Source organism: Pelophylax lessonae (genome assembly GCF_965119305.1).
Source record: "Pelophylax lessonae genome assembly, chromosome: 4".
NCBI classification, from domain to species: domain Eukaryota; kingdom Metazoa; phylum Chordata; class Amphibia; order Anura; family Ranidae; genus Pelophylax; species Pelophylax lessonae.
In genome coordinates this window covers 551,105,065-551,132,375 of record NC_138771.1, presented here as the reverse complement: position 1 = coordinate 551,132,375, position 27,311 = coordinate 551,105,065, and the positions used below count along the sequence as shown (strand labels likewise).

General features: G+C 42.8%; 1 protein-coding gene across 2 annotated transcripts; it reads left to right on the top strand.

Annotated features, from left to right (window-relative positions):
• Positions 1-27,311, top strand: SFTPB (surfactant protein B; the record flags this gene model as incomplete). Of its 2 annotated transcripts, none has more annotated exons than XM_082255083.1 (11): positions 1-79; positions 4,745-4,875; positions 5,357-5,428; positions 6,083-6,208; positions 11,399-11,551; positions 18,106-18,192; positions 21,410-21,593; positions 23,465-23,604; positions 26,236-26,316; positions 26,690-26,794; positions 27,188-27,311. In XM_082255083.1, the coding sequence occupies 11 exons, from the start codon at positions 1-3 to the stop codon at positions 27,221-27,223; spliced, it is 1,194 nt and encodes a 397-aa protein (XP_082111209.1). In that variant the 3' UTR covers positions 27,224-27,311. The 2 variants fall into 2 exon arrangements, with proteins under 2 accessions (XP_082111209.1, XP_082111210.1); XM_082255084.1 differs by having other exon boundaries at positions 20-79; positions 5,357-5,422; positions 6,077-6,208.

Here is a 27,311-nt window from a genome sequence, read left to right as displayed (position 1 = left end):
ATGACTGGGCACTGCCCATTCCACTTCACCATGGAAAGGACTCCGGTGAGCCTGTTTTGTCTCCTGACTGTCATTGCAGGTGAGTGACTTCCACTGACTATTCACTGTAATATGCTGGATATCATGACAATAGGCTGGGCATGCAGTAATGTACCTGTCATTAAACTCAGTAAAAGGGGACCGTATGTCCATCCTCAATTGTTAATTGTGCCCCAGTACTCAGCAAAACTTTGTTTTCCTAATAGCTGCAATTTTTTCCAAATGTGCAAAACAAAAGAACAGTCCCTTTTATTCCAGAAAAAATAAATGGTCCTTACCTGATTATGTAGATTGAGCAGCACTTTGACAAGGAAGGATACTACTGCCTGTTTCTTTACATTCTTCTAGGTTAAGGCTAGTGATAATTCTAATATTAATGGGGAAAAACAGCATTTTGGGGATCACAAAACTACAAGCTTATTTATTGAAATTACCTGTATTCATTTCATACTGTATGTGTATTGTGTGCAGGGGAATATATAAAAAGGTCACTATAAATGCATATGATTGCATAATTGAACCAAAAATGTCACTTTTATGGAATAGCACAAGATGAGTCAAAGTGTTTTTGTGCTGCTGTGTTAGTTATACTGTAAGTGCAAATATATTTCATAGCATTATTCATCATCCACTTTACCTGTAAACATTCATGAATTGATAATACTAATACTAGGGCCAGTACCATAAAATATTGCTTAAAAGGTAAAGTTAAAAGTTTTAAAACTTTTTTTCCCTAGAATTTTGTTTTTTTTTCTTTTTTTTTCATTTGTGTCCAATTAGGGGTATTTACCTTCACTTCAAATGCCAAAGGTGTCAGCGAGTGAGAGGCTATCTTTAGGTTCACACTGCTGCGACCTGAAAGTCGCGTGACTTAAAGTGCGACTTTGCCAGGCGACTTGAGTGTGACGTGAGTGTGACTTGGAGCAACTTTGCAGCAACTTCAGGGAATGTCGGGGTAATCTTCCTGTAATGACGGATACAAATCACATTAATTAGGATTAAGATCCGACTTGGAGGCGACTTCCATTAACCACTTTAGCCCCAGAATGATTTGCCCCCTTAATGACCAGGCCCTATTTTGCGATTCGGCACTGCGTTACTTTAACAGACAATTGCGGAGTTGTGCGACGCTGTACCCAAACAAAATTTACATCCTTTTTTCCCACAAATAGAGCTTTCTTTTGGTGGTATTTGATCACCTGTGCAAATTTTTATTTTTTGCGCTATAAACAAAAAAAAGCGACAATTTTGAAAAAAAAACTATATTTTACAAATTTTTTATATGACATTCTCAAAAAAAAATGTAAAAATCTATTTTTTTTAACATTTTAGGCCAATTTGTTTTCGGCTACATATTTTTGGTAAAAAAAAATCACAATAAGCGTATTTTTATTGGTTTGCGCAAAAGGTTTTACGTCTACAAATTACGGGAAAGATTTATGTCATTTTTATTGTTTTTTTTTTTTTACTAGTAATGGCGGCGATCTGCAATTTTTTGCGGGACTGTAATATTACGGTGGACAGATCGGACCCTGAACTGACATTTTTGACACTTTTGGGGGTACCAGTGACATTACTACAGTAATCAGTGCTAAAAATATGCACTGTTACTGTAATAATGACACTGGCAGGAAAGGGGTTAATACTGTTGGTGATCAAGGGGTTAAATGGAAGCCTAGGGGAGTGATTCTAACTGTGGGGGGGTTGGGCTTGTGAGATGATCATAGAGACATGTGATCCTATATAGCAGGATCAAATAGTCTCTGTGATCATCCGAGGGAGAAGGACGGACGGCTGTGTTTACATCAGCCATCCGTCCTTCTCTGTCAGCAGGGAGAGATCGCCGGTGTCAGGCGGCAACCGGAGCCGTCTGACACACGCACTGGCTTCCCTGCTGACGAGCGGGGGCGCCCGCCCCCTAGCCTCCCCAGAGCAAGCATGCTCAGAAACGCGTCATCATCTGTGGACGGCACATGTACGGCGATTTGCCTGTGGGAACCAGCCTGCCGCAGTATATCTGCGGGGCTGGTCGGAAAGCGGTTAAAGTCTATGGGCACAAGTCTAATAGAAGTCCCCTTGAAGTAGTACAGGAACGACTTCAGTATTACTAATTAAGACAGCTCACATTGACTAAAATGGGATTTTACATGTTACGTGACTCGGGGTCTCACAAGTCGGATCCCAAGTTGCAGCAATGTAAACCGAGCCTTAAAGCTACATTCACATGGTAGTTTAGCAGTGCATAGTTTGCTGCATTCAGAGGCGGCTAAACAGCAACGTTGCACTAAGGTGGTGTACAAGCTGAACAATTAGCTGCAGCCAGTTTGTTTGTGGCCAAAACTCAACAGAAAATCCTCCCATAGACGCACACTGTCTGTGACCAGGGTTGGTCGGAGGCTCTTTTTGCATGTACCTGCTTAGATAAGCAGTTACATGTGAACAGTGGAGGAACCAGCCCATGATTCCGAGTACAAATCTAGCATTTACAACCAAAAAAAAAAGAATTCCTACATTTTTAGTCATATCACTTACCTGTATTGACGTATGTCCTACATTGTGTAGGCACCTGGATCCTGGAGAAATCTTTACTGTGGGGATGCCTGTCCTCTTCCTGTTTCTGGCCTTCCAGTGCTGCAACAGTTAACAGCTTCAGGTAATCAGGCAGAACCGCAGTACAGATGGTCTGATGTGGACACACCCCCTCCTTCCTCCTCTTCCACTGAGAAAAGTTTTTACATTAATTACAGGGCTTGCAACATGATCTGTGAATGGGGGAGAGAACCATGTGACTGATTAGACTCTCCATCATTCACAGATCTTGTTACAGGCCCTGTAATCAATGAGAAAACGTTTCTCGATGGGGGAGGAGGAAGAAGGGGGTGTGTCCACGTCAGACAATCTGTACTGCTGTTCTGCCTGATGACCCAAAGCTGTTAACTATTGCAGCCCTAGAAGTTCAGAGACAGGAAGAGGACAGTCATCCCTGTAGTGAAGATTTCTCCAGGATCCAGATGCTTGCACAATGTAGGACATATTTCATTACATGTCAGAGATATGACTAAAGCTGTATGGATTTTTTTTTCTTTTTAGCGAAACTTTAAAGCTCTTTACTGCTTGTTAAGTATGTGTATATGGTTAATATGCACAGTGTAGGCACAAGTGCTCTGCGTTTTGTGATTCCCCTGGTCACTTCATCAAATGGTGGGAAATATTAGGCTATCTACCTGTGTACTCAAAGCTGGAAAAATGAAATGAAAAATGAAAGGGTTTTCCAGGGCCATTGAAAACCTAAGAAAGGCCACTATTATCCCGTAAACATTTCTTACCCTGTTGCTTACATTTGCTGTGACTTTGAAAGCTGGGTGACAATGCCAGTGTAGCTTGTTGGTGGGTCTCCGTGGAAAAACAAAAATTGTGGTTTCTGAACCCTTAGGGCCAGGTCACAGGGAAATCACACAGAAACGCGGTCCACGTTTCTGTGCAATTTAGTGTGGTGCAAATAACACTGGATGGCACCAAAGGTAGTGCACTACAACTGGATCGCATGGTAGAGGTATCATGCGATTGGTTGCAAGCGAATGCCTTCCTGCATCTTGGGTGTCGTTAGGATTAAATTGACATCTGCAACAGATCGCACACCCTGAATTTTGTTTGTGGTGTGGGAAACACACATGGAATGTGGATTTCTTGCACCGCGTTCCAGTGTGAATGAGCCCTTATTCACGACAGCAGTGCAAGATGCAAAAATGATGTACAAACCCATACAAACTATTGCAAAGAACGATTTTCGTTTTTTGTAATTGCTGCTGTTGGTGGGACATCCTGTCTTACCATGGACAATATGAGTTTCCACTTTCTCTGTTAGTTTTTTTTAGCTTATGTCATACTATTGAGGATGCAAAAGGAGGTAGTGGAACATGCAAAGGTCGATAGGAACACCAAAATCTCACAGGTGGTCAGGAACAGATTTGGGAACTATGGCAGGAGGACTCAATGTTGGAATATCCAAGCCAACCATGCTCCATCTATAATGAAAATATCACTTTTAGGTGGACCAGTCCTTTTCTAATTGACTAACCCAACTGAATGCACATCATCAGTCGACCACGACAGAAAAGCAAAGAGAGAAAAAGAGAGGCGCCTCTGAGTAAAGACTGTAGTTTTAATTGGCAAACAATAGTGAAACTGAGGCTTGGCCTGCAGGGTGGAACGCGGGGTGACCGTGTTGGCCGTCCACAGATGATGACGCGTTTCTGAGCATGCGCACTGTGATGGAACACCAGCGCGCGCTCCTTTATCAAGTCAGGTGGTAGGAAGGGGAAAAACAGGACCAATTTATGTGCTCAGGAATGTGCTCACTTTGTACCACGAGTAAGGGCTTTTCTACTGACCGAAAGGCAATAGAGGTGTAGGATGTTGCTTGTTGAAGTTATCCAGGAGCCCACCGTTTTTACAAATATTGAAAATTACATCAAATCAACTGATTGGAAAACAAACCAAAAGGACACATTTATGCATAACAGAGGAACAGATCAATTAAAAATAGAGCTTTAAACCACCACTAAACCAATCATATATAAACACACAATTTCCAAAACATGATGATGACACCTACTATTGGCGGTCATCCTTTGTAGTCACCTCTATAACCTCAGCCTCCTATGGGATACTAATTAAAGCAATATATTATGTTTTCATTCCACAGCTGTGTCTGGGAAGGTTCTGGTGAAAGATGAGTGTGCCCAGGGTCCAGAGTTCTGGTGCCAGGATTTGGCTACTGCCTTTCAGTGTGGAGCAGTGGATCACTGCAAGCAGAATGTGTGGAAGGAAGGACTGGTAAGAGCGGAAGAGAAAATTAGGTCTGGTTTATGGCCAAGCGGAAGGGTGGCCCAGAACAGGATGCTTGCTTTCTTTCTCTAAATTGGAAAATGAAATATTAAATTACTCTGGCTGCTATTGGCAATATCTCAATTTATTTATGGAATCTGCATTCTAAACACTCCTAGCATCAACTATTTGGTGTAAGGGCCTGTCTAAGCAATGAATACATTTTTTACGTATCAGGTAGGATATAATAACATCTGGCCTAATTGTTCTGAAACAGAAAATCAGAAGCCTAGTTATGTGGTGTCTTTTCTCTACTTCCTAGGTCAGATTCACAGTGGTTCTTTAGAATAAGGTCTAAAAGTAGGTGACGGGATTCATACCTTATTATTTAGAATACGGTCTAAATGTAGGTGATGGGATTCATACCTTCTTCTTAGAAGAAATCTAACATTAAATAATCCCCCTGTCTTTCTCTCTCCCCCTTAAACAGGACCCGGTATGCCTCCAATGTAAGCAGATGGTCTCATTATTCATCAGCATGGTGAAGTCATCTCATATCCAGGTAATGTATTCACCAGATATAATCATGGATATGTACAGGGGCAGACTGGCGACTTTCGGCCCAGGGGGGCAAGTACAAACCAGAGGCCCATGGCTAAAGCTAGTAAAGACTCAGCACATTACTGTGGGTTCTCGTCCCGGCCCACTGTTCATAGCAGGTATAACTGTTATACATCTAAACCTTAGCGTTACAGTTTGTAGAGCACAAAAGCCTTTGTCCTGCCAGCATGCTGCATAGTGGGACCATTGCTCTCTGTGAGGAAGCAGTGCTCTTTTTGCAGAGGTCTGACGTGTCAGAGAGCTCCATTTGGTGAAAAGCAGCTTTGCCAATTGCAGGACTATAGGTCTGACTCAGCAAGGGGCACATCAGGCCTCTACAGAAAGACCACTGCTTCCACTCAGAAAGCCAGGGTCCTTATCTACAGGATGCTGGCAGAGAACAGGCTTTCCTACTCAGGCTGTGGCTGCTTCAGAAAGAAAACAGACTGCAAGACATTGAACACTTTCTGTTTTAATGTATATGGAATATATTTAGATACAATAATTGAAATGTTCAACAGGGGTTTAAACCTGACTTTGGAAAACAGTAATATAATATTGTAGATGAATGGCAGGCAACCTAGCCAAATGACCAGTATCTGTCTTTCCACTTCAGATCTCCATCAAGGAATTGTTGCACAAACAGTGCAATCATTACCCTCTTAATTTATTCCTGGAAGAGTGCAAAAAGCTTTTGGATCAATATGAAAGTGTCCTGTTTGATACCATGGAAAAATGGCTGGTAAGGACTTACAATATGTTCAGGGGCAGACTGGCAACTTTCAGCCCAGGCGGCAAGTACAAACCAGGGGCCCATGGTGCAGGGACTCGGCCCCCTTCCCTCTCTCCCTCTTCCCGTCCTTTTCCTGACCCCCATTCCAAGCTGAAGCCCTGCTCCAGATACTCTCTAAATCCGGGTTCCCGACCTGGCAAGCAGGGGGCGGTTGAGGTGAGCTGGGACAGCTCAGTCGGGGCTGACCAGTGTCTCCAGTGGGGCAGGGAACCGGCCTCTGCTCAGACACAGTTTACACCATCCATGCAGGGGGGGAGGCCTTCACTCTGTCCTTGTCTTCAATCCGCACTCAGTAGGTCAGTGGCAGGGACTTTTTACTTCTCTTCACCAGGAATCCTTTAGGCATATCTGTGGCAGAAGCAGTGCAGCCTTTTTACGGGGCATCAGAGTGGCCCAGGGGGCAATTGCCCTCCTGCCCCAGTCCTCCGCTGAATACATTGCTTTTACCATGAATTTGTGTGCACAGTTAACTTCACAGTTGTAAAGTCTGGCATGGCTATCGTTTGGGCAGGGAAACACAGCTTTTGTCCAAGGCTCAACTAACTAACTTGAGGCCTCCTTATTTTGTTGTTTTCTAAAACTGTTAATAAGCAACTTTTAATAAAACGAATACTCAATAAACCCAGCATGAAGGTATTTGTTTAAGAACTTCCTGTTGCAGGATACCAACTATTTCCCAGTTATGTTCCTGAGGTGTCACCCTGTCACATTGCTACTCTGGTGGAGCCTACAAGCACCCTTTCCAACACACATTGCAAAGGCATGGTCCACCATTGTCACAATTAGGTAATCGGTCCAGAGCCATAAAATCCTGTCAAAGCTGGAGCAAATGAAGTGACTGAAAGCGGAGATAGATGAGATTGCAGCACTGAGATGCCAAGAAGGATGAAAAAAAGAAAAACAATAGTTTATGATAAAAAAAACATTGTTTATCACTTAATCTGATCTAGCTAACCAAATGTCATCCAGTTATGGTTTAGATTATTATTATTATACAGGATTTATGTAGAGCCAACAGTTTGTGCAGCGCTTTATAACATGAGGGCAGACAGTACAGTTACAATACAATTCAATACAGGAGGAATCAGAGGGCCCTGCTCAATAGAGCTAACAATCTAGGAGGGAGGGTCAAATTATACAAAAGCTAATAACTGTGGGAGATGAGCTAATGGAGTAAATAAAAGTACAGCTGTTAGGTAGGGGCAGAACAGGCTTCTCTGAAAAGAAGGGTTTTTAGGGATCGTCTAAAAGCAAACAGAGTAGGAGATAATTGGACAGATTGGGGTAAGGAGTTTCATAGAATGGGAGAGGCTCTGGAAAAGTCCTGGAGGCGAGCATGGGAGGAGGTGACGAGGGAGCTAGAGAGCAGAAAGTCTTGAGAGGATCGAAGAGAATGATTAGGTTGGTATTTTGAGACTAGGCTAGTAGGGGGCTGAGTTGTGGATGGCTTTGTAAGTTGTTAGAATTTTGAACATAATTTGTTGGGTGAGCGGAAGCCAGTGGAGAGATTGGCAGAAAGTTCGTAAGGTGGATAAGCCTGGCAGCAGCATTCATGAAGAACTGAAGGGGGGATAGCGTATGTAAAGGTCAATTGAAAAGCAAGATGGGATAAATGAAGGTGTGTGAAAAACAGCCGGTCCCTAGTTTGAAATACTTACCCACCAGTCTGCTAACAAACCAAAATAAACCTGTCTAACAATATAAGTTAAAAGCAGGAGTTTAGTTAACACATATTTGCAAATGCATGTGGAAGCTGCAAGGCCAACGACAAGGCATCCTGCGTTACTTGCAGAACCTAACACTAAATAACACTACTCAACCTGAGTGTCCAAGTGTCTTCACAAAGGGAAGTATATGCTTGCTAATAGATGGATGGGAAACAGATGGGATTGGAGACCACCCAATCCTCCCCCACCTGCTCCAATCCAACCCCTTTAGTAAAGATGTTATAGGCAAATGGGGACTTTGAGTGAGACACCCGCCTGTAAAGCAAGCGTCTCCATCCCTAGTAAGATACAAGAAATGGGCAATTTGGGACTTTATGTGAGAACTGGCGAGCACTGCTCAGTGTCTCCATCCCTGTGAATAGTCAATTGAAAAGCAAGATGGGATAAATGAAGGTGTGTGAAAAACAGCCGGTCCCTAGTTTGAAATACTTACCCACCAGTCTGCTAACAAACCAAAATAAACCTGTCTAACAATATAAGTTAAAAGCAGGAGTTTAGTTAACACATATTTGCAAATGCATGCGGAAGAGGCTCAAAGCAAACAGAGTAGGAGATAATTGGACAGATTGGGGTAAGGAGTTTCATAGAATGGGAGAGGCTCTGGAAAAGTCCTGGAGGCGAGCATGGGAGGAGGTGACGAGGGAGCTAGAGAGCAGAAGGTCTTGAGAGGATCGAAGAGAATGATTAGGTTGGTATTTTGAGACTAGGCTAGTGGGGGGCTGAGTTGTGGATGGCTTTGTAAGTTGTTAGAATTTTGAACATAATTTGTTGGGTGAGCGGAAGCCAGTGGAGAGATTGGCAGAAAGTTCGTAAGGTGGATAAGCCTGGCAGCAGCATTCATGAAGGACTGAAGGGGGGATAGCGTATGTAAAGGTAAGCCAATGAGAAAGGAGATGCATTAGTCAAGGCGGGAGATGACCAGGGAGTGAACTAGGAGCTTTGTGATGTCATTGGTTAGGAAGGGGCGTATTTTGGAGATGTTGAGGAAGTTGAGGTGGCAAGATCTGAATAGCGATTGGATGTGGGGCCTAAAGGATAGATCAGAGTCCAGGATTACAACTAGAACATTGGCATGTGGGGACGGACTGATAGTTTTGCCATTGATCTTTCTTGACAGAGAATTCAGAAGAAGAGGCACGTGGAAGAGGACATATTATGAGTTTGGTTTTGGATAGACTGAGTTTGAGGAAGTGGTGCGACATTCAGACTGATACGATCTACTTTAGGGGACTGTGATTTAACTGTGTGCTATAAATTCTGGGGTATGTCCCTAATACTCATTAGAACTAAAGAAGGCATTTGGATAAGCAGCAAAACAACTTCAACATTACAGACCAAGGCCAGTTAACTTTCACTGACAACTACTAGCTCTAATGCCCCTTACACACGTGCAGATTATCTGCAGACTTTTGTCTGCAGACTTACCAAAACCATATAATATGAGGTCAAACCTAAACACTTTCAATTCGTATGCAATCCGGCAGGCCCTTGCACTACATAGAAAAGGTAAGTCTGCAGACAAAAGTCTGCAGATAATCTGCACGTGTGTATGGGGCATTACTGTTCATTTGTTCACTGGGACATCCCACCAAAATGAACATAGGGTAAAAACTTATGATAGATAAAAGATTTTCTAACCTAAGGTATCCTCCCCCCCCCCCCTTTTTTTTTCTATCGGGAAAGCAAAGTAAGCTGTTATACTTTTCATGTAAAATATTGATCAGGCGACAAAAATTCAATGTTTTCATATTTTTTTTGATATCTTGATAGCTGCAGTAACCTAAAAAAATAAAAACTCTGCCCATCAACATATGAACAATAAGAAAGTGTAGATTTAATATAGGAAAAAGTGACCGCACTCCGAAGGTTCAAATCAAAATGGAGTGATTTATTCTTCATCAAAAAAACATCAAGAAATCAAACTGTGAGACATGGGACAAAAAGGTAGACGCGTTTCACGACTAAGAAGGTCGCTTACTCATTACCAAGGTGATGAAGAATAAATCTCTCCTTTTTGATTTGAACCTTCGGAGTGCGATCACTTTTTCCTATATTAAATCTAGTTACCGGATGATGGATCCGACCAGCACCTGATACTGCCTCACCTAGAGCGGTCACACCCGAGTTTGGATTTCAAATAAGAAAGTGTACCTGTACTACAAAAAAATCAATTAGGGCCATTTTACGTGAATACCTGAGTGGTTTTGTGGCAGTGATCTTCATCACTCTCATTAATGCTTTTGTTGCTTGGAAAAGTTTTCTTGGAGTTAATTAAAGGCCTGTGTTGTAGTGATTCCAGTGGTTTATACCGCAGTCACTAGTCACTTTAGGCCCCTTTCACACACGGAGTCCGTCAGGCAGACTCTGTTTTTCTCAGCGGGGGATCGATCCGCCGATCCCCTGCTGAGCAGGCGGATGACAGCTGTGTCTCCGCTCTGTGTGCGGAGAGACAGCTGTCAGGTCCCCATGCATCTCTATGGGGGAATTGTATGGGAACGGACCATCTGTCCCTTCTCATCCGATACGATCTGCCAGACAGATGGAAAATAGGGTTTCCATCCATCCGGTTTTGACGGATCGGATCGGATGTCAGCGGACATGTCTCCACTGACATCTGATGCCCCATAGGGATGCATGGGGCGTCCGTTCCGATCCGCCAAAGAAAAAGACAGACGGATCTGAACGGTCTGCATGTGTGAAAGGGGCCTAAAGGGCCATACACACTATAAGATTTTCTGAAGACATTTTCCTTCAGATTTACCTTTTCTATGTAGTGCAAGGGCCTGCCAGATTGCATACAAATTGAAAGTGTTTAGGTCTGACCTCATATTATATGGTTTTGGTAAGTCTAAAGGAAAAAGTTTTCAGAAAATCTTATAGTGTATATGGCCCATTAGCGTTGATTTCATAAAACTGGAGAGTGCAAAATCTGGTGCAGCTGTGCATGGTAGCCAATCAGCTTCAAACTTCAGCTCGTTCAATTAAGTTTTGACAAAAAAGCTGGAAGCTGATTGGTTTCTTTGCAAAGCTGCACCAGATTTTTCACTCTCTAGTTTTAGTCAACCCCTTAGTGACAGACTTTTAGCACAGTGTGGAGGTGGCTTCAGAATTCTCCCACACCCAGCATGGCAGGCTAGCTGGCCATACACAGGTTGAACGAAGAAATTTAACAAATGTTTTCTTTAATTCTTTATAGAAATGATTGTGTTGCCTCTAGCAACTATTGTAGTTAGATGCCAGATGTAATGTTTTGTAGTGATTGCAAGCTCTTGTGGTATATTTTGTGTAGCAATTACCCAGTGGTGGATTCATCTTTGGAAACAGACCTATGCACTAGAGCAAAATTAATAAATAGCAAAAAAAAAAAAAAACAGTGAATGAATTATGACATATGAATGAATTGTGTTCCTAGAATCCTACTTCAGTCTGCGCTGAACTCTCTTTGTGCCCTCACGACCAGTCTGATAACTCGAAGCTGGAGCTAATAAGCGACTCTATCTTTCTGGGAAATATCTTGTCTGTTGTCCATGAAAATGTACAGACTATTCATGACAAAATCACAGAGGTAAAATATTTTAATACTTTATATATTAATGTACAGTTTGTATAAAAACCATAAAATCCATATGTTGCCTGCTGCAGAGAAACATTTTCGGTGAATGTTGCTCCCACCACTGTGCTTCACAGTGTGTGTATCATAAGCTGTAATGTTTGGCTTCTACCAAATGTCTAATGTCCAAAAAGCTCAATTGTAGTCTCAATAGGCCATAATCTTCTACTAAATGAATTCACAATCTCTAATCTCTTCTGGCAAACTTAGTTAACATGGTTTCCTTGTTGCAACTCTGCCATTAACCAGTTCCGGAGCGCCCACCGCATATATACTGCGGCAGGGTGGGCCAGCAGCGCAAAATCACGTACATGTATGTGATTTTGTGCAGGTGATGTAGGGGGCACGCGCGCCGCCTGAGCACCGCTCCTGCTGTGATTGGACACAGCGGGAGCCAATCAGCGGGTCCGGCACCTGCCGATCGTTCGGAGGAATGACAGAACGGCGGTCTGCCTATGTAAACAAGACAGACCACTGTTCTGCCAGAGAGTAAAAGAGAGATCTTTGCTGAAACACAGATCTCTCTTTTCCTCCAGTGTATCCACTCCCCCCACAGTTATAAAGCACTCCGTGGGAGCACACTTAACCCCTTGATCGCCCCTGGTGTTAACCCCTTCCCTGCCAGTGTCATTTATACAGTAACAGTGCATTTTTTTTAGCACTGATCACTGTATTAGTGTCACTGGTCCCCAAAAAGTGTCATTTAGTGTCTGATTTGTCCGCTACGATCTCGCAGTCCCAGTAAAAATCACTGATCGCCGCCATTACTAGTAAAAACAAATAAATAAATAAAAAGTCCATAAATGTATCCCATAGTTTGTAGACACTATAACTTTTGCCCAAAGCAATCAACATACACTTATTAGGATTTTTTTTAACCAAAAATATGTAGCAGAATACATATTGGCCTAAATTGATGAAAAAATTAGATTTTTAAAAATTTTTTATTGGGTATGTTTTATAGCAGAAAGTAAAAAATATGGTTATTTTTTTTTTTTTTTTTCGAAATTGTGGTTCTTTTTTTGTTTAGAGTGCAAAAAATAAAAACCATAGAGGTGATCAAAAACCATCATAAGAGATCTCTATTTGTGAGAAAAAAACCCATAAATTTTATTTGGGTACAGTGTTGCACAACCGCGCAATTGTCAGTTAAAACAATGTAGTGCCGTTTAGGTGGAGAGCCTGTTCTTGATAGATTTACAGCAGTGCCATGCTCTTTCCATTATTTAATGATTGGTTAAACTGTTCTTCAATAGATGTAGATGAATGAGTTTAGGAGAATAATGATATCATTTAGTGTCTGGTGCACACAGAATCTGGTGCAGCTGTGCATAGTAACCAATCAGCTTCCAACCTCAGTTTGTTAAATTAAGCCCTGGTTCACACTGCCGTGACTTGTCATGTGACTTGAGAGTCGCACAGTGATATGGTATTCAAAGTCGGGCGGAAGTCACGGCAGCATGAACCCAGACTAAAAACAGTATATTCACCTTGACTCCAGCAATGCGGTGTCCCCAAGCCCCCAGCCCGGCCACTGACATCTTCAGGTGGCCGGCTTCAGGGTCTCGATGCCCTTCCTTTGATTGGCTGCGTGGGGATGACGTCACTCCCGCCATGCGCAGGAGTTAAGCCAGATTTGCCATTGCAGAACTTGTATAGTGAGCTGCATGTGGGTGGCTTACTGTATAAGGGTGGACAGGCAGGTAAGTAGCTTTAATGCAGAAGGGACAAAGCATGTATCTTCTGCATTAAAATTCCTGCCTGTTTGCCCATTTCTAAATTTGGCCTTAAGTTCCACTTTAAGCTTTGACAATAAAACCTAGAAGCTGATAGAATCTGGTGCAGCTGTGCATAGTAATCAATGTGCACCAGTTTTAGTAAATCTCCCCCAAGATGTCTCCAACTTACTGTATAGCTAGGGAACTATGTGGCAAAAAAGGTTTACTGTTGAAAATAGCAAAGCTTTGCAATTGGGGGCTAAAAACATGCATACATCACACATCCTAGTAGGAGAACAATTGGGTAAGTCAATGGTAGAGAAGGATCTGGGTGTTCTGGTAGATCATAGATCTAGTAATAACTAGCAATGCTAAGCTGCAGTTTCTAAAGCTTACAAAATACTTTCTTGTATTAACCTCTTGAAGACCAGATTGTTTAAACAAATCCTTGCTTTGTGCACTGGTGCGTCGTCATGTTGGAAGAAGAAGGGGCCATCCCCAAACTGTTCCCACAAAGTTGGGAGCATGAAATTGTCCAAAATATCTTGGTATGCTGATGCTTTTAAAGTTCCCTTCACTGGGACTAAGGGGCCAAGCCCAACCCTTGAAAAACAACCCCACACCATAATCCCGTCTGCACAAAATTATTTGGACAAATGCACAAAGCAAGGTCCATAAAGACATGAATGAGCGAGTTTGGGGTGGAGAAACTTCACTGACCTGCAGAGAGTGCTGACCTCAACCCAAAAGAACACCTTTGGGATTAATAAGGGGGAGACTGCGGGCCAGGCCTTCTTGTCCAACATCAGTGCCTAACCTCACAAACGTGCTTCTGGAAGAATGGTCAAACATTTTTATATACACACTCCTAAACCTTGTGGACAGCCTTCCCAGAAGAGTTGAAGCTGTTATAGCTGCAAAAGGGTGGGCCAACTCAATATTGAACCATACAGACTAAGACTGGGATGCCATTAAAGTTCATCTGTGCGTAAAGGCAGGCACCCCAATACTTTTGGTAATATCGTGTCTATTATACATACATACATACATTCATTTTTATACATAATGTCACCAGAGCAGTGCAGTGTCAATATGGTGACATTGTACTGCTGTGGCTATTGATCAGAGACACTGGCTGGCTGCTGCACTGGCATACATTGTCATCAGTGTAGCAGCCAGTGTCTCTGATCCATAGAGCAGTACAATGTCACCATAGACCATAGTGACACTGTACTGCTTGAGGGGTAATTTTTTTTTCTTACCACTAAGAGTGATTATTATAGTCTTGATTTCTGTGGTAAGCATTCAGTTTCTTTCACAGCCAATCACAGCGTACTCCACTACACGCTCTATAAGCCATGCAGGAGCAGCTGATGGGGGAGGCCCTGTACTGTATATATACAGTATATGCCCTTCCGCATCAACGCTGCTCCCATCCAGATCCTTATGTACACAGGCTGGACGGGAAGCAGTTAAAAGAGGTATAAATTCAAGAGACGGAGACATTATTTTTCTCCTGTACAAATCATTAGTAAGACCTCATCTGGAATATGCAGTTCAGTTTTGGGCACCAGTCCAAAAAGAAAAATGTTGAGGAACTGGAGAGATTACAGAGACAAATACATTTCTAAGAGGCATGGAGGAGCCCATCTTTGAGGAAAGATTAGCTGAGCTTAATTTTTTGTTCCTTAAAAAAAGGTATTTAAATGGCGCATGATCACCATGTAAATAAATACATAAATGTTCCATATAGTAAACTTGCTGCAAAGTTATTCACTTCAAAGTATCCTGAGAAAAAGAGGTTTAATGTCCACATAGAGTTATTCTCAGTAAAAGCTGTGACACTGTGGAAAAAGACTCTCAGGAATTAGTTGAATCCAGCCCAGTTGATTTTATTTAACCACTTTACCACCGGAGGATTTTGCTGTCTTACGTCTGGGCCACTTTTTGCGATTCGGCACTGTGCCAATTTAACTGACAATTGCGCGGTCGTGCGACGCCGTACCCAAACGAAATTTACGTCCTTTTTTTCCCACAAACAGAGATTTCTTTTGGTGGTATTTGATCACCTGTGCGATTTTTACTTTTTGCACTATAAACAAAAAAAGAGCGTAAATTTTGAAAAAATAACAATATTTTTCACATTTTTTTTATATGAAATTCCCCTCAAAAAAATGTAAAAATCTAAATTTTTTTAAATTTTTGGCCAATTTGTTTTCTGCTACCTATGTTTGGTAAAAAAATCGCAATAAGCGTATTTTGATTGGTTTGCGCAAAAGTTATTGCGTTTACTAACTAAGGGAAAGATTTATGTCATTTTTGGTGTTTTTTTTTAACGAGTAATGGCGGCGATCTGCGATTTCTTTTGCGGGACTGCGACATTGGGGTGGACAGATCGGACCTCTGACTGACATTTTTGAAACTTTTGGGGGTACCAGTGACATTACTACAGTAATCAGTGCTATAAATATGCACTGCTACTGTAAAAATGACACTGGCAGGGAAGGGGTTAATTTTTATTGGTGATCAAGGGGTTAATGTATGCCTGGTGCTTACTGACGTGTGTGGGGGGAGGGGACTATGTGACACAAGGACAGATCGCGGGTTCCGCTATGCTGAACCCTGCAATCTGACCCTGTCTGTCACTTAGGAGATCCGCCCGCTTGTGTTTACACAAGCGGGTGGATCTCCACACTCGATTCCCCGACGATCGGGGAAATGCAGCGGCGATCGACGCCGCTCCTCCCCTGGCCGACTCCTGCTGTGACTGAATACAGCGGGAGCGAGAGAGGGGAATGTCTGGTGACGTAGTACTTTGCCCAAATACAGCTCTAGTGTGCAGTGCGGAAGTGGTTAAAAGCTGTCTTCCCCCCTAAATGCATAGAATATATTTGGCTATTAAAATGTATAGGTAATAACACCAGAAATTGTTAATCCAAAGAATGTTTGATTGCCTGTTAAAAGTGGTCTCCAAGCTGCGGCCCTTTGCTTGCCATTATCTGGCCCTTGGGACACTTTTTATTCCACTGATACAAGACTGCTACTGACATCAACAATGGGGCACTATTCCTGAAACTGATACCAATGATGGGGCATTATTTCTCCCACTTACACCAACATGGGGGACTATTCCTTCCACTTACACCAACAATGGGGCACTATTCCTCCCTTTTACACCAACAATGGGGCACTATTCCTTCCACTTAGACCAACAATGGGGCACTATTCCTCCCACTTACACCAACAATGGGGCACTATTCCTTCCACTTACACCAACAATGGGGCACTATTCCTCCCACTTACACCAACAATGGGGCACTATTCCTTCCACTTACACCAACAATGGGGCACTATTCCTTGCACTATTCCTCAAACTGACACCAATGATGGGGCATTATTTCTTCCACTGGCACCAACATGGGGGACTATTCCTCAAACTGACACCAATGATGGGGCATTATTTCTCCCACTGACACCAACAATGGGGCAATATTCCTCAAACTGACACCAATGATGGGGCATTATTTCTTCCACTGACACCAACAATGGGGCACTATTCCTCAAACTAACACCAATGATGGGGCATTATTTCTTCCACTGGCACCAACATGGGGGACTATTCCTCAAACTGACACCAATGATGGGGCATTATTTCTTCCACTGGCACCAACATGGGGGACTATTCCTCAAACTGACACCAATGATGGGGCATTATTTCTTCCACTGGCACCAACATGGGGGACTATTCCTCCCACTGGCATCAACAATAGGGCGCTATTCCTCCCCCTACTACCAAAGATAAATTGTTTACTCCCACTGACGCCAGGACCATTGCTACTCCCAATGACCACAGTCCAGCCCTCCTAAAATCTGGGGTAGAGTAAAGTGCCCCATTATTTAGAAAGTTTGGAGATCTCAGGCTTAGAAGATCAGGAAAGAATGTTTGTCCCCTGTTGAAGAAAATTGGACCATACTTTATAGGATTTTTGCCTTCTTCTGGATTACCTGTAAGTTAAAAGGTTCTATATATGGATGTTTTCATTTTTTTCTATTAGTTGAACTCTGATTTGTGTCTTTTTAAAAAAAAAAATAATAATAATATTTTTTATAGGATCTGTGTATAAATGGCTCAGTAGTGATTCTCAATCCAACCTGTGTGCTATGACACATTTATGTATCATGCCAGTACAGGTGATCAGTTGTCTGTTCATTGACCACATTCTCTCTGTTTGGAGGATTGTGTTACAGAAATCATGGAAGTAAGAAGGCAGGCCACATCTCATCTGCCACCAGCTGGAAACACCGACTGAATAATGTTCACTGAACACATCCACGCAGCATCCAAGGATAAAACTATAGCCTTAGTGGGCCATTCAAATGCTGTGGGGCCCAGACGTACAGAGGGCCCCGCACAGTCTGATTACACAGTGTTTTATACAGGCAGCACTAGCATTTAACACAACAAATAAATAAATAAATGTATATCTCGATTGGGGACTTTTATAAAATTGCTATGAAAACAGTATGTTTTTTATATTTCGATAAAGAAATTCTCTTTGAAATGGAGATTACTAAGGTGGCAAGGCCAATAAAGGTTTTGCTATGGGGTCCCATCACACATCGTTTTTGACCTAGCTGCATCTCAGCGATGTTTCAGTTTGCCTCAAAGAGGGCCTTCTGGTTGGGGGGGCTTTCATGGGGTAGCTTGGAGTAACACTGATATTCTAATATAGGTACATGTATTTTAATTTACTCATGCAGGCTATTTCAATACTTTTCATTGTGTTGCAGAATTTTAAGGAAGACTTGCCTATTCCGAAGCCAATGTGTTGGATGTGTAAATCATTTATCTCTAAATTTGAGGCAGCAATTCCAGTGGTATGTATTCCACAGTAAACCATGATCTGATAGACCTCTGCAGTTCTAAAGAAGCAAACCTCTGTGGGTATTACTGATACTACTATATTTATCATTTTTGCAGCCAAGATGCAAGAGCCATACTCTAAGCCAGGCATGTCCAACCTGCGGCCGCATGCGGCCCAAAACTGCAGGCAATGCGGCCCACTGCCCCATGACAATATTTTTTTGGTGGGGAGGAAGGAAGTCAAGTCAGGGGCATGGCCACAGAAGCTGCCTTCGAGGGGATCATCCACTAGTTGTGTTAAATTAGTGCTGGGGGGTTAGTGCTGGGGCTTTAGCACAGGAAGGGCGAAGCGGCGTTTTATTACTTATATACCTTAACTATAGTATATATTTTATATGCGGCCCGAGAAGATTTCTCTACACTCAATGTAGCCCAGAGAAGCCAAAAGGTTGGACAGCCATACTCTAAGCAGTGGATTGAATTTTGCCCTAGCCTAGCAATGTACTATACTGCTTCAAGGGCATTAATGAGAAATCACTGTATACAGATGTGCTCATTGGGACTTGTTTAATCTGTAATTTGCTTATGATCAAACCTCATAATGACCGTATGCATTTCAATGTCCATTTCTCAAGGCACTCCTGTAAACCACCTTCCCCGCCTCAGCTGCAGCGGTTTTTCTTAGCTTCCACTTATGGGTCATTTAAGAAAATAATGAAAGCCACAGTTCAAGATATATACTATAATTGTACTACATGGCCATGCTTAGCCCCATAGAGCACTTATTCTAAAGTGTTTCACTCTAAAGAGCCCAAATTGTTACAGTGTATGGCAAATGACTTACCTTTCTCTTGGGTTGGTTCCGCAAACACAAAATGAGATGGAGTCTTAAACACTCCCCTCTCACTTGGGCTGGAAATATTTTTTTCTTGCCCTGGAGACTGGATGATTTTGGCCGCTGGTTATCTTTCTGAGGACCGGTCCCCTCAATGACCATTGTAGTCCTGCTGCCTCTGAAGCCTCTGTGATAAGGCCCTCGCTGCTGGATCATGCATCTCCACCAAAAGGGAGACTCCAAATAGTAATGACGTGGACATTACTAAAAAGAACCCACTGGATATAAACAGGAGTAGAGGAGGCTTGGGGCCTAAATGTCATGTGGTTGTGGCTTTAGGTAGGTAAATAGGGATTATCAATTATTTTTATACTACATGGTGTTGGGAGGGAGGGTGTTCTTGCTATGCCGAGAGTTGGGCTGTGATATTAGAGTTAGCTATCTGTATTGACTTACCAAACGCTAAGTACTGTGGGCTTTGGTCCACTTACTTTTTTTAGTGTTGTTTTCATCTCTTGAGACAGTGGCATTAGAACCATTTACGAAGTCCCTCTCTTTTGAAACCCCCCCATTCTGTAAACTCTGAGGATATATTGAGGCTTTTCTCAGAAAGACTGGGTTCCTAGTGCAGTTTCAGTGCTGTAATAAAGCATCCTAGGACCAGGGCCGGTGCTAGACTATTTTACGCCCTAGGCAAGACCAGCTACTTGCGCCCCCCCAAAAAAAATAAAAAAGGGAAAGGGTTAAAAGCTCCTCTATGTAATACCCAGTGACCCTGATCTGATGGTTCCTCCATGTTATGCTGTCATACCCCGTGACCCCCATATTCCTTCATGTCCTTATGTCCCTCTATGTCACTCCCAGGGACCCTGATGTTTTTCTATGTCACATCCTGGGACCCCAATATTCCTCAATGGCATGCTGTCATACCCAGTGACCCCAATGTTCCTCTATGTCACACCAGGGGCCCCTGATGTTCCTCCATGTCATACTCGAAGAGACCCTGATGTTTTTACATGTCACACCTGGGAACATCAATCCCCCATGGCACACAAAGGGTCCCCAATTTCTCAGGGCACACATGGTGACCCCGAACCCCTGTTACACCCAGTGACCCCTATCCCCCATGTCACACCTGGTGACTCCGATTTACCATGGCAAACCTGGTGACCCCGATTCCCTTTCACACCAGGGATCCTCCATGTCACACCCCGGGACCCCAATCCCCTGTTCTGGGGACACCCACTAGGCAGTATGAAGAGAGTGGTCCACACTCTGCCCTCCTTCACCGTGATTGCTTTTCCCAGGACGCTCCTCTCCTGGACCACAGTGCTCACCACGGCTCCAACCGGCTCATGGTGGATGGAGAAGCAGCAGTCAGTGCCGAGCTCCGGCTGAGGTTCAGCTCTCCTCCGCTCCCTGCTTAATATCGACCCAGGGACGTGAACGGCTGCCCACCAGCTCAGTGCAGAGTATCACTTCCTGCTCGGGGTTTAGGCCACTCAGCTCCACCCGAAGTGGATCATCATGAAGGCAGGTGGGCTCCCTTCCTGCCTATTGGGCCCCAACCCCCCCCCCCCCAAACAGCGGTGGAAAGCCAAGGCCTGGTAGTTCTGCCACTGCCCCAGACACCTATCATCCTTCTCTGTCCCTTCTTCCTCGCCCACTGTCGCCTCTCCCCTCAGCTCACAAGGATCATTAATGATGGAGAGAGAGTGCCGACTCATGGCTGTGCCCCTAGGTGGCAATGCGCCCTAGGCGGCTGCCTAGTGGAAGCACCGGCCCTGCCTAGGACAACACTTTTAACAGCACCCTGGGTGCAACCAAACTGCTGAATACAGGGATTTGTGTTGAGTGTACCACTAATGAGAATGTAATCCGTACTATTTCCAAATGTGAACAGAAGGTTTAACGCACTTTGTAAAACACATAGGTGTGAATGGGCCTCTCTAAACAGAACAGGAGTGTATTAAATGAGGGTGGGTGGAGATCAGATTTTTTTATAGCTGGAAATTTGACATTTGCAATTTTAGTGCCAAGGGCCAGGGGCATTCTACAGTTAAAACCAAGTTTTGTGTCAGCACCTTTAGATGTGAATGCCTTAACTGTCTGCTAAGGCTGGGTTCACACTGATGCGGCCTTGGGTTCATGCCTGGGGTCCGGTGTTTCCCTGTTCACCATGTCAGGTGCGAATCAGGTCAGTGCACTTTGCGGCCGCCCCGGAGCTGTGTGAACCGGCTCCATTGAGAGCTGGTCACACTATCCTGTCATACGACATGGATGCAAGGAAACCAGTTTGCATCAGTGAGAACCCAGCCTAACAGTTTACAAGCCTGTACTGGTGACAGGTTCTCTTAAAATACTGTGTGCATAATAAGTGTTGATTTTGCTTACAGAGTGCCATTGCAAAGAGTGCCTCGGCTCTGTGCCTAGCCCTCCCGGGGAAGATTGCTGGAGTGTGCCAGTGTTTGATTGAGAAGTACACAGTTATTATACTGGATACCATACTGGGAAAACTGGGCCCAAAATTGGTGTGTGGACTACTACTCATGTGTGCTACTGAAGAGAACTGCGAGGCAGGTGGGTGTCAGTATAATCAAATACAGTCTTATGGCTGTTTTATAGAACGTTTGTCTGATGTAAAAGGTGCAATATACAGTATAAAAATTTCTTAAAAGTGATACAAAAGGCATAGACCTTCACCGTGATGAATTATGAAGGCAGTTACAATAAGAGAATACACACAAAGTACGTATATCATCATCATATAACATTTTAATGGGAGACTTTTAATTCTTTCAGCAGATATATGTATTGATACCCTCATAATCTGCTCCATCTTCTTTTTTTAAACAAAGTTCCCCCTTTTCCAAAATGTGCAGCCAAAGCCAACTAATCAGAGCTGCTACTGAATTTCAAATCTCACCTTTATGTCCAAAGTGTACAGTTAGTTCCCCTGAGCACAGGTGTGAAATGTATGCAATGCACTACACCACAAATGCAGTGCATATGTGACATACTTTGTAATGTACAGCACAGATTGCAGAGTGCATGGGGCATGAGTATATAAGGTAGAGCATACCATGCAGAGTGCAATGGCGAGAAGTATGTAACTTTGTTGAAGAGTGAGAGGAAAAAATGCCCAAGCATCCATGATCAGTGGGAGAAAATGCTTTAGCATTATTGGCCAGTAGGAGAAAAAAAAAAGCCGACGGTCACGGCACGGGGCTCTGAAGGAACGGCACCAGTGGCCGTTCCTTCAGAGCGCATGCGCCAGTGATGTCACTGGCTGTATGTAAGGTCAATATCTCCTAAACGGTACATGTTTAGGAGATATTTACAGTACCTATAGGTAAGCTTTATCATAGGCTTACCTATAGGTACAAGTGTCAGAGGAGGGTTTACTTCCTCTTTAAAGGCTAGAAATGACAGCACAGCGCATTGCAACATGCTCTGGATCATTGACATGTAGTGCACTGTATAAAATGTATACATGTTGTATTTTTATGCAGAGCACACCACCACACAAGTATGATGTGAACAGGGCACATAGAAAACAATTATGATTTGCGTTTAGCCTGTGTTGATCTATGTGTAGATTAACATAGTGCAACACACATGGTGTGAACATGGGATTTTCAAAGCCCTGTGCCACCACCTCTGCTTGCTGACATTGACACTGGAAAGGTATATATATTTTTTTTAAGCAAAGCAAATAAAGGATAGCATGGAGCTTTATCATGGTAATACACTGCCTAGCCAAAAAAAAAAAAAAAAAGTCGCCACCAAAAAAAAAAGGTCACACACTCTAATAACTAACTCTTCATTGGCTTTGATTACGGCTGTGGCATTGTTTCGATAAGCTTCTGCAATGTCACAAGATTTATTTCCGTCCAGTGTTGCATTCATTTTTCACCAAGATCTTGTATCGATGATGGGAGAGTTGGACCCCTGCACAAAGCCTTCTCCAAAGATTCTCAATGGGGTTAAGTTCTGGACTGTGTGGTGGCCAATCCATGCGTGAAAATGATGTCTCATGCTCCCTGAACCACTCTTTCACAATTTGAGCCCAAGGAATCCTGGCATTGTCATCTTAGAATATGCCCGTGCCATCAGGGAAGGAAAAATCCATTGATGGAATAACCTGGTCATTCAGTATATTCAGGTAGTCAGCTGACCTCATTCTTTGGGCACATGCAGTAACTATCCTATTGGCTTAATTTAGTTAGTTGCTTGGTTAATTCAAAGTGTCAACTTTTTTTTTTGGCCAGGCAATGTGTATATCATAAAAATTAATTTTCAATATTTTTAAATCCAGGCTGTTTTGTTCTGCCTGTTCATCATACGCAACTGAGTCACTTAGTGTATGTTGTACTGAGCCTGACTTGAAATGGCTATATGGCTATGTAGGTAAACTTACAATGACTTTTGCTTTTCTGCTGAATTTCCAGATCTAGAATATGACATCGCCTGTGAAACCTGCCTGGCTGTCACCTCCCTTGTGAAGCCAATGGCTAAGGAAAATGTGACCCAGGAGCAGATCACCAAGTCACTATCCAGTGTGTGCCCCGAACAGCTGGGTTGGAAGGAGGTGGGTGAAGACACAACTTGTTTCTGTCAGTGACACCAAGCAATGAATTGCCATATGATGAACCACAGCTGAGTCTAGTAGAATAGATACTGCAGTGTGTTCCCTGCTTATATGTGTTTTTTTTCTGTTAAAGCCTAAAGTAGGACAAAACACTTATGAGACGAATGTTGCCTTGAAACTCACTAGATTCATTCACACTAAGAAAGTGGTAAAAAGGACCACCATCAAGGAACAAGTTATCTGAGAAAAATATAGACTGCCTTTGCTGGTCTTTATGCTAGAGCAGGGGTCTTCAAGCTTTCTAAACAAAGGGCCAGTTGATTGTCCTTCAGACTTTAGGGGGGCTGGACTGTCACTATAGGGAGTAGAAAAGGTCCCGACTTCAGTGAGAAAAAATAATGCCCCATTGTTTGTTTCACTGGGAGTAATTGTGCCCCATCGCCGGAGGCATTGCGATAAATTGTGCCCCATCATTGGGGCCATTGGGGTGAATTGTGCCCCATTGTGGGTATCAGTGGATGAAATAGTGCCCCAAGGGCCGGCTAAAAGCAAGCAAAGGGCCGCATCTGGCCCCAAGCCGCAGTTTGGAGATCACTGTACTAGTGTATTAGTACTTCAGGTGTCACTGATCTGAGTCAAGAAATTTTCAAATTTAAGTCCAACAGACGCTAGATCAGTGACTCAAAGAACTGAAGCCATGGTCTCAGCCTGCCATGCTGTCAGCTAGAATATTTAAAACCAGCGATCAGCAATAATAGCCTATAAATGTATCTCATATCACATTTCCTTTAACCACTTGACCTCAGTAAGATTTACCCCCCCTCCCCCTCACGACCAGGGCATTTTTTGCAAAACGGCATTGCGTTACTTTAACTGACAATTGCACGGTCATGCAACATTGTACCCAAAAAAAATTATGTTTTTTTTTTCCCCCACAACTAGAGCTTTCTTTTGGTGCCATTTGATCACCTCTGCATTTTTATTTTTTGCGCTATAAAGAAAAAAAGACCAACAATTAAAAAAAATAAAAATAAAATTTATTGATAAATTTAGGCCATTATGTATTCTGCTAAATATTTTTGGTAAAAAAAATCCCAATAAGCGTATATTGATTGGTTTGCGCAAAAGTTATAGCGTCTACAAACTATGGGATAAATATATTTTTTTTACTGGTAATGGTGGCGTTAAGCGACTTGTAGCGGGACAGAAATATTGTGGCGAACAGTCTGACACTTTCTGGGGAGCAGTGACACTAATACAGTGATCAGTGCTAAAGAAAAAAAAATAAAAATACGCACTGTCACTGTACTAATGGCACTGGCTTGGAAGGGGTTAACATTAGGGGCAATCAAAGAGTTAACTGTGTACCTAACTAGTGTTTTACTACACTGTAGGAGGTGCTTTCACTAGAGGAAAGAGATGGAATTTATTCCCTGCTTTGCAGGAACACAAATTCCATCCTTTCCCTCAGAATGGCGATCTGCCTTGTTTACATAGGCAGATTGCTCTTCTGCCTCTCTGCCTGATGATCAGCGGGTTCCGGAATACATCGGGTACTGTGCACCCACAGATCAGCTTCTGCTGTGTGTAATCACAGCGGAAGCGAGCCGCCGGCGGCGGGCATGCGCTTCCCCTACCCAGAAGTGTCAAATCACGTGAATATATGTCACCCAGCACACAAGTGCCACCTTGTAGCAGTAGGACTGCTATAGGGTGAACCTAAAGTGGATAAAGTAAACCTATCACAAACCTGAACAATTCAAAATGAGCATATAAAGAAAAAAATTCATATGCACAGGCTATATTCAGTGCAAACTGAATTTCAAAGCAATGAGTAGTACCAGAAGTGACACTAATGTTATATGAATATCTTGGCATTTCGAGTAGGGCACAACCTTGGTCTCTTCCACACTTTAGTGCAATGTGCTGCCCTATTGACCCAACTGGGCTTTTTCCAGCAAATGATGTAAATAGCCTAGGTCCGCTAATCATTGTAAAATGCCCTTTTGACTACTGCTATTACCTCACCTTATGCAGTTTTCCCACTGTATGATCATTCAAAGTTATTCATGTTTGTAGCATTTTAAACTGTAAAGCTGGCCATATATTTTTGTTTAGCCAAGCCCCAATCCCCAATCAAAAAAAGAATGAATGGATGAATCTGCAACCATGCCTGTCCTAAATACCTGAACAGTGCCTGCCTCTGACTGGATGCAGGTGCTGTCCGGCTGAGAATTTTCCATTGGGCTTCTTTTTTTCAACTTTTATCAAGCCTAGTAGTGTCAACAGGGTCACCCATGGAACAAATTTAATTTGAGTCAGCAGGAAGTGGCCTATTTTTTTATTTGTGAGGCCAGCTTAAAGCAGAACTAAACCCTCCTATCATTTGCAGCCAAGGAAGCTGCCATCTTGGCCTCGGTTTGACATTCTACTGCAATAACGCTGCAGATGTAATCAGTTTTTTTAATCATGTTTAAATTATTCTTCATCCTCAGATTCTAGCTATAAAAACTTATTCTAGTAAAAATTCAGAGCTGGTTAGAATCTCATTTCTACTATACATGAAGAGTACTATACTAAACTAACTTGAAATGTTCATTGCAATGTACACAAATGTTTGTCCTTCCCCAGTGTCATGAATTCCTGCAAGAGCACCAGAAAGAACTGTCTCAGCTTCTCCTCAAACCGTGGGACCACATGACAACCTGTAAGGTATATAAAGCGGCAATACAGGGCTATTCATATTTAGCTTTTGGGGTAATGAGCCCATCTGGCAATATCATCTGCTACATGTTTCTAACAGGCCAGCCTCCTTTTTATTCTAGTTCTTGAGTGGGGAAAGGGACACAAAAACCTTTGTTGGTGTCTGCAGCCTAGTTGTAAAGAGGAGTCCTTACTGTTTGTGCTGTAGATCTTTGTCACCAGGACACAAAGTAGAAATGTCAGATGTCACCAGAACAGGAATTGAGAGAACATATGCCCCTCTTGGGATACGTAGCAAGAACCCACTCAATCCAAAGCCTAACACAAGACTAAAAATGTTAAAGTGAAAAATTTCAGAGGAACCTTTACTTTCTTCTTGCAGGTAGTTGGAGCCTGTCCTGCAGCTTCCACAACCATCAAAGATTCTGGGTGTGCAGCTGGGCCATCCTATTGGTGTCAAAATCTGGACAATGCAAGAGAGTGCAATGTGAGTAATTAAACAAAATCTGTACCAACAATTTTGGGACTGCAACCGTTGATTTCTTCTGAAAGTGCTAGTTGCCAGGCTGTTATGCTAATCCATTGGCTTCAATACTTGGGAGTCAGTGATCTGAAACAGATATGCAGATTAGGTGTTCTTGCCTTCACTCTTACTTTATTTGCATTTTTATTCTACGACAGTAAATTGAATTACCAAAGCAAGAGACAGCCAGGCAATATGTATCCAGGTGGTTAGAAATAGTGACCCTCCCACCTAGTGCAGTTTTCCTTTAAAATAGACTAAGCAAACTAGATGGAAGCAGCATACTTTAACTAAGGTGGGGGATAAAAATTGATTGTGTAAATGAAATAAATATTTATCAGCTATTCTCTTTTCTAGGCCATCGGACACTGCCTGGCCAATGTGTGGCACTAAAGAAACTGCTTTCTTCAGAGCAACTTACAAAGCACTTTGTGAAAATGAGCCTTACGTTATCTTGTTTTACTGCAATAAAATACTGTCT